This window comes from Callospermophilus lateralis, chromosome 1 (assembly GCF_048772815.1).
Source record: "Callospermophilus lateralis isolate mCalLat2 chromosome 1, mCalLat2.hap1, whole genome shotgun sequence".
Classification (NCBI taxonomy): Eukaryota; Metazoa; Chordata; class Mammalia; order Rodentia; family Sciuridae; genus Callospermophilus; species Callospermophilus lateralis.
The window spans coordinates 75,753,361-75,769,948 of record NC_135305.1 but is presented as its reverse complement, the minus strand read 5'-3'; the positions used below and the strand labels follow the sequence as shown (position 1 = coordinate 75,769,948).

The following is a 16,588-nucleotide window of genomic DNA, read 5'->3' as shown; positions in this document are numbered from 1 at the left end:
AACATGAACCAAGTAATTTGAAAAGATGGTAAAAATATGGCTCACTAAGAGAAGAGAAAATTTGAAGGGAAAGTAAAGAAAGTTTGGAATGTTCAAAATGTGAACAGAAAACAGAAGAGGTGTATCAAGTGATGGATATAAAGGAGAAAAAATATAACAGAAAATCACAAGATAATTTGGCTATTAGAGGAAGAAGAAATGAAAGAGAAAAGAGAAAAAAAGTAAAGACAAAAACCAAAATAAACAAAAAGCCCTCACCATCAAGACAAAAAATAACAAACAAAAATGAGAAAAAAGAGACAACTATTTATGCATATGTATAACCCCAAATGAATCAGCACAGCAAGATTACAGAAAAAGTGGAAAAAAATCATAATGAAAGAATCATCTCTGCTGAAGTGGTCAAAACTGTTGGCAAGGATGATGTTTACTGCCTACATCAGACTGCCCATTTCTCCTTTTTTTCTTGGAGTGTGTACTCCTTAGAGCAAAGGCTGAGGATTGTCAAACCCTTCCTCCTCTTGTGCTGGGCATGGAATTGGAGTGGCTTTGAAATAAAGCTGGTTGAATGAACTTTCAGCTTTCCTTTTTACCAGTATATGGTAAGCTGAATGAAAAATACTATCAGTTGGAGTTTTGTGTGGCCAGAACAGATCAGTGGACTCCCAGGTTGAGGCTCCTGCAGAGTTCTAAATGAGTTTAGTCTTAATAGGCCTTAGGGACTTAACAGGGTGGTACCTGTTCTGGAGAGATTATATGAACACAAGTCTAGGGCTGTGCAGATGCCAGTCTCTGCTGGGATTCTGGATCCCAGGAGTCTCCCTAGAATTGTACTTGTAGGATAGAAGATCCAGCCCTCTATAGGTCTCACACATTCTACCCCTTACAAATATAGCCTTCTTAGCCTATGTTCCTAAGTGTAATCATGCCACTTGTTCAATTTTCCACCTGTCTTGAGCTGCCAGACTCAAAGTGAGTTGTACTCCCCTCTGTATCTCTGATTTGAATCTCCCTGAATATAGTCTTTTCTGTGCTGGTTTCAGTCACATTCCACTAGGTACACCTTATGCCATATGGAGGCACTTGCTGGGATAGTATGGCAATATTTACTGTTATATCCCGTGTTCCTGAAGTAGCAAGCTACATTTGGCCTCCTTGAGATGGCTCTCTGCCTTAGCTCTTGCTTTCCAGTCAGAAATACAGAGCACTTTTCAAACGCCAGTTCAATGTGCAACCTCTGTTTCAGCTAAGTTAAGATTACTTTTCTATTCTATGTATTTTTCCATACCAAATATTTGTGTTTCTCTCTGAGTATTATCCCTCCCATCTTAATCAAACTGCTGTCACTTGCCTCTGCCACCATTGGCTTGGCTCCAATATATTCTTTTTTTGTCTTTTGTTCAGTGCACCCAAATTTTGGGGTCTCTTAAGGGTCTCTGACTGATATGGAATTCCCGTAAATTTCCTCTTTCACCTGCCTCTCACTGTAGTCCCATTGCTTGAATCCTGAGCCACACAGCAACTAGTCAGGCATTTTTGAAAGATCCAAGAAGGAGACAGTGTTTCAAGTGTGCTCCTTATTTATTCCGAAAGGAAGTTTTATATTTTTACAAGATACTGTATTTGTTTCAAGTACTGCATTTTGGCCTTCCTGTAGCCATACATATATATATATGTCCCCTCCCCCCCCCCCCCCCCCCGAGATTTAACCTCTATCCTTGCACATGTTAGGCAAGTGCTGTATTAAAAAAAAAAAAAAAAAAAAATATGTTGAAACAGTGTCTTGCTAAGTTACCCAGTCTGGCCTTAAACTTGTGATCCTGCTTGGCAGATCCTCCTGCCTCAGCCTCCTGAGTAGCTGGAATTATGCTATGTGCCACTGTATGCATTTTTAGTAATGTTCTTTTTTTAATATTTGTTTTTTAGTTGTAGTTGGACACAATACCTTTATTTTATTTATTTTTATGTGGTGCTGAGGATTGAACCCATGGCCTCGCACGTGCTAGGTGAGTGCTCTACTGCTGAGCAACACCCCAGTCCTTTAGTGCTCTTAATAGCTAGATAGTTTATTATGTGTAACCCAGGCAGAGAGTCTTAGGAATCATTTATACTCTAAATGTTTATCCTTCTTGCAGTTATAAAAATTCATGAGAGACTTCCAGAGGATTTGCTTCAAGAATATATTTTTAAATTTCTTGTGTACACATACATATACTGTACACACTGTCATCCTCAGTTAATTTTTTAACCATTTAAGCACAAATTTGATAATCCAACTTCACATTATGTCTTGGGCAGAGGTAGGAAAGGAAACCAGAATTTGTGTACTTCCACTTTAGTTTCAGTATGTTGTGCATGCTTAGTGACTTAAAGAAACAAAAACAAAAAGGGTTTTTGCATTCCTGTCATTTATCTCATTGTTAGGATTTTTTGTTTGAGGCTCTAGACTGTAAGGATCAGACATATTTCAGTTATCTTATGTAAGAAAGGGAATCCATGGAAGCAAAATTAAATGGAAACTAAAAAAACGATTGTAATTAAAAAATGTCAACTCTTTCCACATCTCCCAGCAGCCATATAATCTCTTATGTTGGTTTTTCAGCATGTATCTACTTCATGTCTGGTCTTTCAGTTGGCTTTGTTGCTTGCTGAATTGACCTCAGAATGACTATGTCAGTCTCAATGCAGGTATCCTTTTGCAGCTTCACCTGTTCACTGGCTGTAGTTTATAACTTTTCAAGTTATTCAGAGTTTAGCTCAGATTACGAATGGGGCCAGGTCTCACAGGGTATACATTATCTACCAGAAAATGTGTTGGTTGCCTTTGTGTCAGGTATACTTGGTTAGGTTGGGCATCAAGAAGGGAAAGGTAGATAGGTTATTATTTTCAGGGTTGTGAGAGCTTGGGATAAGCATATGAAACTTGCCTTTTATAGTATGTACTGGTTTCATATTCAGTTGTTTATTGACCAGAGACTAAATTGTTAAAAGGATTTTCTTTGAATAGAAAAGACTGAATAAATTTTGTTTGGTCATTCTATATTTCTTGCATCTGTGTAATAAGTTCTTTAATTGTAAGTGAATTTCAGTAATTCTCAATGGCAGAGATGTGTGCTTATTAGGAAGCTTTTTTTTTTTAGCCCCTTTTTGGGGTAAGATTTTTTATTTCAGTGTTTATTATGAATGTTTTATGGTTCACTATTCGGTAAATGAGTGTTTAATGTATCAGAAAAGGAAACTCGGGCTGACTTCATTCACGTACCCATGCATGTCATGGACTCTTTGAGTATTTATTGTATTCTGGGAATTTTCCTAGCCATGGGGAGGAGTTGAATATGTTATGCTGAATATGTTAAGTTGAATATGGTATGTTCCATATCCTTGCTTTGGAAATTGAGCTGTCCTTCTTAAATTTATTAGAGGTCAGATGTTCTTTGTGCCTCTGAATCCATCCCCTGTTGATGTGTGAGTCATGCCTTATCTCACCTGTACTTTGAGATGGCTTCCTTTTTACTGGATACTTTCTTAAAGCCTGATCTCTTCCCATTCACTCTGAACCCATGGCAGTCTGGTCCTTTGCTCATTATATTGATGCTACGCTCAGTAAGAGCAACAACTGCCCTCAAGTTGTCAAATCCCTGAATATTTACTGATTTCTATTATCTTGTTGAACTGTTCTGCTTTTGGACACTGCCAATCACTAAGGGCCTGTTAAATGTTGATGCATATTAATACTCCATTATTGTCTGCTGCTGTTTTTATGACCTACTTCATTCTTATTTTTAAGATTATTTTCTATGTAATAGTAACTAAAATTTTGTATCTCTAGCCTAGAGTATGAGCCTTGAAAATGATTTGTATTGATATATCTAGTTACTTGCTGACTATCTTTACTTAAGGTCTTATATACACATCAACATATTCCATGCTGAATTCAACTCCTTCATCCACAAAACAAACAAACAAACAAAAATCCTCCTCCTCTTCCAACTTGTTCTCTTTGTCTAGGATGATAGGCTCTTCACCTGTTATTACTCAAGCTTAAAAACCTATGATGGCTGCTTTCTCATGCTCCATGTAGTTAATCACAAAGATAATGGATTATATTGCCTAGATATTTCTTTAAATATGGCTCCTTTCTGCCCCTATCTTCTTGTTTATTTCTAATCTTGCAAATAGTTGTTGGAGTGATTTAAACTTGAGTGTCCCTTGTGATTTCTCACAATCCACCTCTTCAAAATATTTCAATGATTTCCTTCTGGAACATTGTTTCTTCAGTACCAATTCATGTTTTTGTCTATCAGTTACTTTGTTCTTCACCTACCTATATCCTGCTTATTCTTTGAGAACAATCATATGTGTCACCTCTTCTAAGATGCTTCCTTTGATTCCACACTTTACCCATTGGTTGGGTCAGATGGTATGACCCTTCCTAATGCCTGTAATAGCTGATGTATATCTGTCACTTTATAGTTTTATAATTATGTATACACATTTCTCTTCTATAAGACTGTAAGCTTCTTGAGTCCAGGAACATTTATAAAAATATTTTTTGTTAGTTATTGATGGACTTTTATTTATTTAATTGCTTGTATGTGGTGCTAAGAATCAAACCCAGTGCCTCACACATGCTAGGCAAGCGCTCTACCACTGAGCCACAACCCCAGCCCAGGAACTTTTTTTACCTACCTTTGAAATTGCCTAGCCTGTCTACCCTAAGTACATAGATGTCAGTAAATATTTAATGAATGGATAAAAGAAACTTTTAATCTAGAAAAGGCAGATACACATAAATAACTACCATAGAATTTTAAGTAGTACAATGAGAGTAGAGAATGCAAGAAACCAATATTCTGTTTGGGAAGAGGGTGAGGTACTTACAGGAGAAGGCTTACTTCATGGAAGATAAAGCTTTGAGCTGGTTTTTGAAGGAAACTTGCTAGAGGTTCTTGCTAGAATGGAGAATATAAACAAGAGGACAGCCCCTACTTATGCAAAAGCCAGGTGTTTCAGAACCTTTTTCAAAGGTCATTTTGGTAGTGAGGAGGGAGGGGATAATGGGAAGGCAGTCATGCAGCTGTAATGAAGGTTTAGCCTCAGTCTTTGGCAATTGGTGGGGATGCTATTTAGGGCATTTATTATGGACAGGCCATAATAACTGATTGGAAAAGAGTTCTAAGATGGTAGTCCCAAGAAACTCTAACATTTCAATTTAAGTCATTGAGTAGGCATTAAAATTTAAATATTGGGGCTATGTAGTGATTGTAATTTTGAATATGAGTTTGTAGGACCCATGAGAAATGTAGGCAGAATATTTCTGAATGTAGTTGAATATAAGTTTCTGAAATAGTTTTGGAAGTCATAATTCATATAAAATAGTGAAAAGTGATAGATTAGAGACAAAATTACCCAGGGATTCATATATAGTCAGATTATAAGAAAGTAGAAATAGCCTTGAGGATAGTAAGCTTTCTTCTATGTAGGAGAGATAATCAGGTACAGTAGTATTCATTTTCCTTGGTCCCTTTTATTTCCTTTATTCTTTTCCATTTGAACAGTTTACAGAAATTTCCTATTTGCAGCCCCTGTTTGTGATTTCTTTCTTTTTTTAAAAAAAAATTTAATATTTTTTTAGTTTTCTGTGGACACAACATCTTTATTTTTATTTTTATATGGTGCTGAGGATTGAACCCAGTGCCCCGCACATGCCAGGCGAGGGCGCTACCGCTTGAGCCACATCCCTAGCCCTTGATTTCTTAATTATTCCTTTTTGTGGTTTTTATTATAAGACTAAACTGGGGAAAAATTAATGCTTAAATCAGGTATGTGAACTCAAATACCTATATGAAATGGGCATGTATTTTTAGAGTTTAACTTCTAGTAATAAATAGGCTGCTGTTATAAAAATATAATATTATTCTTTTATCTTTTATTTTCTCAATTTTGATAGTGGTGTAGGTACAGTCAAATTTCTTGACACTCTAATCAAAATAGCTATAAGATTAGAATGATAAAAAATATTGTGGCCCATGTCTATAGTCCCAGTTACTGTTGAGGTAGAGGCAGAAATTGCTTCAGCCCAGGAGTTTGAGACCAGCCTAGGCAACATGGTGAGACCCCCATGTCTTAAAAAAATAACAACAAAAAACTTAGCATTGGGTAGACTGTGTAGCAAGTGTTGGTACTATGGCAACACTGGAGTGTTCATATCTCATGTTTATGGTGAGTGTTGCACTCTGCTTCTTCATCCAGTTACTGTCTTGCTGGGGTTTGAGTCCACTTATTCCATTTTTTTTTCCCCCTGGAATGCAACATAGCAAACGGCTAATTTCTGATCACTTTCTCAATTTTTAAATTCTTTGTAACAAAGACCAGCCACATGCCCTACTGAGCTATTTTGAGGTGTACTTGATTTTAGTAGAAAAGAAGACAGGTTGAATCCTTGGACTTACAAGATTGAGTAATTATGGGGTCATGAGTTGGATGGGCTGAGACCCATCCTAAGTAACTATAATGGCATTGACTTTTTTGCCACCTGCATTTAACTCTTTACTTGTTGAGGTCTTGATCCTAGAACCTGCAATTAGTGACTTAAAACTGGGATGGTTAGAAAGGACTTTTTTTCCTATTATCCTGCATATTTAAGTACAAAATTATAAAACACAACACAAAAAATACTTTGATATTTTGCTACAAGAATGTAATCGACATGAATAGAAATGTTTGTATCAGTTCCTTTTTCTGTTTTGTAGTACTGGGGATTGAACCCAGGGGTGCTTTACCATTGAGCTATATCCCCAGTTCATTTTATTTTTTATTTTGAGACAAGGTCTCATTAAGTTGCTGAGCCTTGCCTTCAACTTACTGATCCTCTAGCCTTAGCCTCCCAGGTTTCTGGATTATAGGCATGTACCACCATGCCTGGCAGGTTTCAGGTTCATTTAGCAAATGAACTCAGAATGTAAGTTTGTTAGGGCTGACAGAACTTGCTATCCTCCTGCCTCAGCCTCCTGAGCAGTTGGGATTATAGGCATGTGTTTGTTTCTTTTAAGACAATCAGAAAATGTGTATGTATTTAACACCCTCCCTTTCTTAGGTGAACATTAGCTACCCATACTTTATTACTGTGTAGTTATTTTTAAGCAAAATAATCAGAATAAATGTGTTGGTACAAAGAAAACAATTCATTCAAAGTAAATAGAATTGGTATTTTCTGGTATAATGAACCTCACATAATCAGCTCAATATAATTTGAAATTTAACTGTATTATTTTTTGGGAGCTTTAAGTTTTTTGCTTTCATTTACTTATAGAGGAATAGTTATTATTATTATTATTTTTTATATCAATCTCATTTGTAAACACATTTACAGTAGGGGTTTATCTGTCAAAAGGAGATATTTATAAAGATGGGAGTCTTAGTTTTCTAATTATTAAAAGGTCTGCTATAAAAGAACCTAATGTTTTCTATTGAAAATTTATTATTTAAAAGTTATTTACTAAAAGTTATTAAGGCAAAAAATAGTTATCCCTAGAAGAATAGTTTCTACTACTATTATTATTATTATTATTATTATTTTTAGCCATGACTATTTACTAGATCTTTTGTTAGTTATTCAGGAACCTTTAGTAGTTTTACAGTTTGAGACTTTGAATAATAGTTGGAAGTCTGTCAGCAGGATTGTTCTTTCCTATATAGCCCCATTGATTTTGTAAATACTCTTATTATTTTTCCCGTTTCAGTAATGTGAACTTCTGAGTTTTAAATACCGTTATATTTTCTAGTCCCTACTTCAGTGATTCCCAGTGTATGGGATGTGGGAGCAGGGAGGGAGTCTGCATCCTAACCATGGTTGTTTTCTGAATAAATAATATACAATATGAATAAACCTACTAGTATTCTAAACTGTCTATAGGTATTTTGTAATTAGTTTCAAAAACAAAGAATTTGTAATAGTTGTTACCTTTTATTTTCTTTATCACTGGATGCTAGGAGCCTTAATTTTTAGCCTGTGAGAGTCTATGACCTTTATTCCCATTGCTTTAATAATAAAAAAAATTGAAAGATTAGTTTAGCAGTCACCTAAATAGATGTACATAATTCAGTCTTGGAAATGTTATGAAGTTATACCCCAAGGGAGATAATTGTTACAAAAAATGTGGGAATTCAAAGAGAGATGTGTACATATGCGTATTATTGTGGTGAACCTCAGTAGGGAGAGGAAGGAAAACTCCTCTGGTATTTGGTAGTCATGATCTTTGCTTGCTGGCCAGTAAGCTGGCTCTGAGACAAAGGTAGTTGATTGAGGTGTCTATCCTTCCTGTAGGTTTTCTATATCTCCTGGCTGAACAACTATATTGAGAACTTGTGCCTTGTTGCCAGTTTTAATCATTCTCGCAAGGATGTATTGGAAACTTTGAATAGGGGTGAGTGGAAGAGGATCTTTGTTTTCCTGTCACTGGAGCATGAGAAAAGGAATTTGGAGTCAGTTGACCCCATCATATGTACTGATGATTCTTGTAGGACTGTTCCATGAAAACAAAGTTGTGTTGCAGGTTGGTGTCAGGGTATGTAGAGCCATCCACAATACCACTATTTTTGTACATTCATTCCAGGGAAAGAACAAGGATCAATCCCTTTGTGTTAGTCAGTTTTTCATTTCTGTTACCAGAATGCCTGACAAGAACAACTTAGAAGAGGAAAAAAACTTTTATTTCAAAAGTTCCATCTATAGACAACTGACTCTATTGCTTTGAGCCTGAGATGAGGCAAATATCTTGGCAGTGGAGGAAAGCTGCTTATCTTATGGCAGCCTGGAAGCAGAGGGAACAAGAGAGGAGGCTTGAGGCACACCCCCAGTGACCTCCAGCCCCACCCACCTACCTGTACTTATAGTCCATTCAAATTATTAATCAAATGAATTAATCCACTGGTAAAGTTATAGCTCTCTTAACCTGATTTTCTCACTTCTGAACATTGATACATTGTCTAACACATGAGCTATTTATGGGACATTTTTAGATCCAAACCATAACATCCTTGATTTTTGTTTTGGATGGTGCAGTGTTGGTATGGGTTGTGATGGTAGAACTGGGTAATGCTATCTCAAGCCATAAGGTGAGGTTGAAGAGGAGTACTTCATCTTAGGGGCCTTTTCTTTTTTACTTTCCCTCTTTTTTGTTTTCTTTCTCTTTGTCCTTTTCCATGATTTCTTTTTTCTCCTTCCTTCCTTTTCCCATTTCCTCCTTAATCTCCTTCTCTAGTTAGTAAATTAATTAATTAAATGTTGATATTTAGTGAGCAGCTTCTAGGTACCTGGCCTTGGTTAAATTATTATATAATCTTGTATGATGGGAGTCCCATGTCAGGACAATGTTCTATTGAAATTACCTGGAAAAGAGCTTCCAACTTATTTTAAATGGAAGTAAGTGTGAGGAAAATAAGCTATGCTTATAATAAGGCCACTCTTCTTATGCTTACTTATTTTGGTTGTTAACTGTATATAGTTAACATGGCTAAAGTTGCCATTGAAGTCATATGAACTTTAACATTCTTAGCCTTGTCTGTTTGCCTGCCCTCTGTCATATAATGCATATAATATGCCAAGCTAATATAATTTTTAGTGTGGTTGACCTGATTCACTCTAGTGAGACTCATTTTGGAGTCTAAAGTCCTTTCCATGAGTGTTCTGACAGTTTTTTCTAGCTGCTGTAAAAGAGCTGTTTCTTCTTGGCCCCACTTCCATGTGAACTGGGAAAATCAAGGCCTGGCTCTGCACTCAAATTAGCTGTGTCATTATGAGCAAAGTTACTTAACCAATCTGTTAGAGACTTTGAGAAATGATCTCATATGAAAATTTAGGATCAAAACAACTTAATTTTTCAGAAGTTATACAGAAATTAGTGGAAAACTGAAATCTCTAATTTCTGATTCTGTACTTAGTAAAATATTATGCTGCCTTTCCTATCACAAATATATATATATGAGGAGGGTCAAATGAGGTAAATGTTGGTTTGTCTTGATTGGCATAGAATATCACAAGATAAATAATTTTCACTTGCTTTTTATTGTCAGGAGGCATGTATGATCCTTTGCATTCTCATTTTTTGAGTCTAAGACCCCTAGAAGCAGAAATCAATTTTTGTCTGAACTTAAAGCCAAACCCCTATACATGAAGGATCTAAACATGGTAAGAAGTTGACATTGTTTGAAATTGGAAGTTCTTTCCATTTTTTCTTTAGGGTACAAAAGGGTAAGTTTATTTTCTAATAAAAAGTATATGCTTTATGTTCAAACTAGGGCTTTATAACATAGATTTATTATAGGTAGTTTTCTTACTAGTTTCTTGGGGGACATATTAAACTTATTAATATTTATGTAAAAGAAGGTACTCAGCTTTGACTTTAGCATTTTTATCTTATTATGGCTTTTAACTTCAGACAATTGTTAGCTGACAAGTTTTAAGGTTAATTAAGGAGTCAGAATTGCCTAGAATCAAACTTTGCTCTTATTTTGGGTGACCTTTGGCAATTTAAAAAATCTTTCTGAGCCTTAGTTTCTTTATTGTTAAAGTAGGTATTGAAATAGTGATTTTTATGTTCAAACTGGCTACAGGACCATGGACTCATTTACTTCTCACAATAACATAGTGACATGAATGAGGAAAGGAAGGCATGTAGGTAAAATTTAAATTCACTCTGAAGTCTAATTTTTGAGCATTATGTGTTACTGCCTTTTTATTTCATAAGTTGTTCTCAGGAGTGAGATCTGTTATGTGGAATGCTTAATATAATTTTGGTTTTTAAATTCTTTTACATTTTGGAATTGTGAATAAAGCTTTTACAGACCTAAAAACTAATGAAGGGAGATTTATAAATATATAGATTGCTCCTGGTTCTAAACAGTTTTGGCAGCTTGTTAAAAATGAAGGACTCACAGGCCCTACACCAGTCATACTGGATCAGAATCTGCATTTTAAAAATCTGCAGTTAAGAATCTTTAAGTTTGAAAAGGATTGCATCTGATGATCTTGAAGGTTTCTTCTAATCCATAGTTGGGAGTAATTCTTGGATTACTCAGCATAGGCAATAATTGTATTTAGCAAAGGAAATGGTAGTAAAGAGTTTTTAGTGTAAACCATCTATGTAGATTTCTTTTATTTTTAAAATTTATTTCAGTACAATTGTTTGATAAATACCTGTTTGAATTTGTGAAAGGTTTTTGACACAGTACCAAATTATCCCAAATTTTACCATCTTTTGTCATTTTAGGAAATTTTAAGTTGTGTTAGATGAAATGTTTTTCTTTTTTTAAAATTTCTTTTAGTGGTCTTTGAACCTTTATTAATTTAATTTATTTATTTATATGTGGTGCTGAGAATTTAACCCAGTGCCTCACACATGCTAGGCCAGCCCTCTGCCACTGAGCCACAACCCCAGCCCTGAAATGTTTTTCTTAATTCATTGTACTAATAACATTGTAATATCAGCCAATTACAGATCTGAGCACACTAAGAATAACAAAATCTTTTTTGTCTTAGACAGTGCAGTATTTTGATGTTTCAATGACCAGTTTAACATTTGAAGTTAATAATTCTAAGAGATTAACTGCAAAGCAAATGAGCACTTCTCTTGCTTGTTTAGAAATGTTTAATTTCAGTAGTTTCTGGCATTTAAAAATTTCTCCTGAGGGATGGAAGCATAACTTAGTGGTGGCTTACTTGCCTGCCATGCTGGAAATTGTGGAAGCCCTGGGTTTGATCCTCATTCCAGGGAAAGGAAAGCGGGGCAGGGAGATGAAAATCTCTCACACTAAGGCTAAACCACTAGCAGAAGGCACATTGTAGGTTTTCACAAATTTTGTTGAAAGAATAGGGTGATTTTTTTTTTGATGTTTTTATATTCTTTTCAAGATTTGTAATAATCTCAAAACTTGAGTTTTTAGACAAATTTATTAACTTTCCTTGTTAACTAATTGCTGTTAGTCTTCCCCATATCAACTAATCATGATTCATTCCTTTAATTATGAAAAATATTAACCTGAAGAGTAAATTATACAGTTAAAACCAAACACTTGGTAAAGAAGTAAAACTCTACTGATTAGTTGAGAAGCCCCAGTGTGTTACCCATGTCCTTTATCCCCAAAGATAGTCACTTTTTTTTTTCTTTTTAAAGCCTCTGAATATATCTTTAAACTATAGTTTTTTGGTTTTGAAAAACTGACTAGTAAGCATAAATTTAACTGTAAAAGAAAAAGTAATACTGCTAATATTAGGTCATATCTCACTGGAGAAAGCCGGTTGAATCAAGTATCTGGGTCACATCTAGTTTCAGCTTTCTGGAGAGTTTATAAGATCTTTTTTCTGGGGAAGTCAGTGGATAAGGTTTGCATGAGTCTCCTACCTATGGTGGGCATCTGGCAGTACCATAGTGTGGATCCAGGTACTGTGTGTTCAACCGAAGTTTCATCAGAGGGATTGGGCTGCTCTCTATTTTAAATCACTGTGCCCTACTTTAAGCTTTTAGAAGGCAGTCAGAGTAGACCCCTTCTGTAGGTGGAATTGTATTCCCAGCTGATTCAAGGAGGAAAGCATGAAGGCCGAGAAGAAACTTTGTTAACAGGCATTATCATTCCTCTAGTTAGAAGATAATAGTGTCTAGAATGAGGAAAATGGATAATAAATACACAAATGAACGATTTATGGTTGACATGGGAGGGTTGGGCGGGGAGATACAGAAACAAAGAACTCCACTGAAGGTTATAGAAGACATGATTAAATGGAAAAATATTATTTTGCTGCAGGAAGACTCAGTATTATAAATAAATTCTCCATAAATAAATCATGTCCAGTATTTTCTGTTCATAAATCATGTAATCATTCAGAACTGCTTAGACAGGTCACTACAGTTGCCTTTTCTCCAGCACTTATCCCCATCTGATATAAGCATATATTTACTAATTTTTCCCCTCTTCTTCAACATAAACTTAAAAAGGTATATGGTTATGTTCCAGCTGAGCTATATTTCCAGCCCTTTTTTTACAGTGTGAGTTTAGAGGATGATATTCCTACTATCTCGAATCCTGTCTAGCCCATAGAAAGCAATCAATAACTGGTAAATGAATGAATAAAACTCTGTCTCTTGTAATCCACAGCACCTATTGTCTGTTCCTCAGATTTTTGGTCTTCAATTTGTTTAGTATCTTATAATGCTTTCTATTATTTTCTTTTAGTTCAGTGTCTAATTGTTTCATTCCTCTAAGACATTCTTTTCTGTGCTCCTTGATGGTAGGAGTGGGACAAATGCTTTCTTTGTATACCTCAGGGTGCTAGGCAAATGGATGTAGAAACTTGTTGAATTGAATACATTTATTTATTCATAATGACTTAAATTGCTAACATCAGTTTTGTCCTCAACAAAAGGAGTATTTTTACTGGATAAACAGTATAATTCTGTATGAATTTTTTTTTTAAAGGATGGAGACTTGGAAATGTTTTGTTGAACTTTTGGTAAATTGTAGTATTGAAAGTTGGAACTTTTGCAAGTACAATTTTATGGGTTTCTGTACACAGTTTAAATGAAATAATATCACTATTTTCAATGAGATGGATTTCTTGAAATTTTAACAAAAAATGCTATAGTTATTGGGACTTAGTTTTAAAATGAAATTTTAGTTCTAAATAAGTATAACTTTGTAGCCCACTTCATCTTTTATGTTCTATGAGTATAAATATGCATATATTTTATAAATATTGTTATGTTTTTCTTGCCAACTTTTTATTTAACAATTTGTGAAACTACTTCATGCTGTTTTTTTGTATTACCACTAATTGTTTTTTAAGTTATTGTTGATCTTCCATAAATCTCTATCATATGTTGTTTTTTGGAGATAAATTTCCAAGAACATTTCTAAAAGTAAATATTTTAATGTATGCTGAAACAATACCATAAATGTTGAAAAGTAGAAATTTAAAACTGTGTAAAAGTTTGGTTGATTCTTTTCTAATTCATATGGACAATTATTTATTTATTTATTTATATTTTTTTTGTTTTATTTCAGGCCAGTCTATCCATATGGGGATGGGGAAGCCTTGGCGTCGTCCTTTTTCTAGTAACCTTTGGACCCTTTGTAATATTTTATTTGGCCTTTTATATCCTCTGCTTTGTGGGTGGGTAAGTATAATCAGTGATCATTTTACAATTCCCATGTATATCTTGTTAAAATTAAAAAAAAATGATGGTAAAAAGTAGGAGTATGATTTATTCGTGAACGCTGATTTTTTTTAACAAGCATTTTACCAAAATTTTTAAAAAAAGGTAAATTTAAGATACTAAAAATGTGGGTGTTATTTTCAAAAATAATGTTTCAGTTTCTTTTTTGTGATAATATGAAAAAGGATTTTAAAATTTATTTTGATGCTATTTATCCTTTAAATTGGATATTTCTGATTTATTATGATCTTATATAATTTTTATATCAAATTTCACAATGTAAATACTGTTTCATTAGTTAGACTTCAAATATTAGTGTTTCTCATTTTCCCTAATGAATGTGGTTAGTTTGGCCTAGAAAATTCAAATACTTGATTTTACAGTTTTATCTTCATGGTTATTTGTTTTACAGTGTTTAAGTGTTCACTTAAGATAATAAACCATTCAAAGGTTTTAGCCATACTTTGTTGTAACTTCATATTTAGAGCACTGGTATCCTATATGAATTGTAAGAAAACATAAAATATATATACAAGTGAAATGTTTATTATTTAGAAACAAGGGAGCTTAGAGGAGAGGAGTATTTTGTTTAATGTGTTTGTGTGTGTGTGTGTGTGTGTGTAAGTAATTAGTTGCAGAATGAACTCTTGAGACTTCTTCTAAAAATGTCTTTTGGGACCTGAAATATTTGGAGGAGTTGTTTGAGTCCAGGTTTAGAGTATTTAGTTGAATGGAACAGTGTATATAACAATGGTTTGAGAGACTGTATGAGATACCAAAGGGGCGGCTTCTGAATATTTATACTACCTACCACCTCTTTCAGGGTACAGGTTTGAAAGTTGTGTGTAGTTGTTTCTTATGGATATTCCCACTGATTATTGATAAGTGAGAATTGCTTAAATTGAGCAGCTATGTGAAAGCTATGTTAAAAATGTATTTTGTGTTAGATTCAGTATTTTTATGATAATTCTCTAAGTATGGTACTGTGTACTAAAACAAAACTTATTTTAGCTAAAGGAATCAAGTAATGTAGAGTTCAAAATATCTTTTTTGGTAACAAGGATGATGAAAGACCTTAGAGATCTGCAACATAAATGGGCTTTCTAATTATAGTCCTGTTACAAATTAAGGGTATAGCATGGCTGCATAGTTTCATGGTCTGCTTTCTCTGATTGAAAGGAGATTATTTTTCTTGAGATATTTGTCTGAAAGGCAGAGATTTCTTCCAATATTACTAATAAGCCATGGCAAGAGTGAAGGAAAAGAATTTAGCAATATTTGCCAGTATTTTGGAAAGGTGAGAAATTGCAGTTTTAGAGACAAAGGTAGGAGCCTTTGAAAGGTAGAGAATCATTTCTCTTATACTAAATGTCATATAAAATTTGAGAAACAGGGAAAGGTCATCAGTCCATTCATTCCAAAGTCGTGGAAACTTTTCCTTTTTGCTCCCTTTCTGAATCTGCTGTTTTTTGAAGGAATAATTCCATAAAAACAGTTTTGGATACTTAGAATTTCTGAAACAATTTTTTAGATAAGATGGGTCATTGGAGGTTGAGGGAAGGGTACTAAAAATATTTATATTTTTTATATATTTTTATTCTTTAGATACTGAGGGTTGAACCCAGGAGTGATCTACCACTGAGCTACATCACCAACCCCTTTTATTACTTATTTTAAGAAAGGGTCCCAAGTTTGGCAAGGTCGGCCTGGAACTTGCAGTCTTTCTGTCTTAGCCTCATGAATAGCTGGGATACAAAAACGCTTTAGATACTATTTAGAGTCACATGATGAGGTCTGAAATTTCAAGTTTATGCTAAATCATAAATTGGTTTGACATTCTATTCTAAACTGTGTTGATCTCATTGAAACTACCATTAAAGGGTACTTTTATTTCTATTTCTACCAGCAAACCTCTGAAACTCATCTCAGGGGGATTAGTTAATTAAGTATTCCCAGATTACTCAATTATGGGCAATGAATATCATAATTTCCTAAGTCAAATCTTTCTTATTTTGGCTCTCATTATGAATAATTTTCCCTTCTTTAATTTAACTCTGTATAGTTTAAAAATCTTTTGAATTTAAAGAAAAAATTGACTTTTAAGTATCAATTTTAAGGCAAATGGTGAAATTTCATAAATTCAAAATAATTTCTTAGTTTTTGTGTGTTTTCTTGCTGTGTAAGTTTTAAAAGAGGCTTTTTTTTTTCTTACTTAAAATGCAAGTTTGAAATTAATACATTTTCCTGGGGATCTTCTTTCTCCTTTTTTGCTAATAAAACTTGTTTTAAATTCTGCATTTTACCCACAAAAAAATATTGATCATGTTTTCATTTTTTTTACAGTCATAGCTAATTCCTATTTTCAAATATATAGGAAA

At 34.2% G+C, this 16,588-nt stretch overlaps 1 protein-coding gene across 2 annotated transcripts in view; it reads left to right on the top strand.

Moving 5' to 3' along the window:
- The window catches only part of Snx13 (sorting nexin 13), a 142,275-nt gene that overhangs the window by 37,129 nt on the left and 88,558 nt on the right, over positions 1 to 16,588 (top strand). For both annotated transcript variants that reach the window (XM_076835235.2, XM_076835226.2), the window contains exon 2: positions 14,059 to 14,171. In XM_076835235.2, the coding sequence (XP_076691350.1) occupies positions 14,059 to 14,171 (113 nt within the window). The remainder of the gene's footprint in view (positions 1 to 14,058; positions 14,172 to 16,588) is intronic.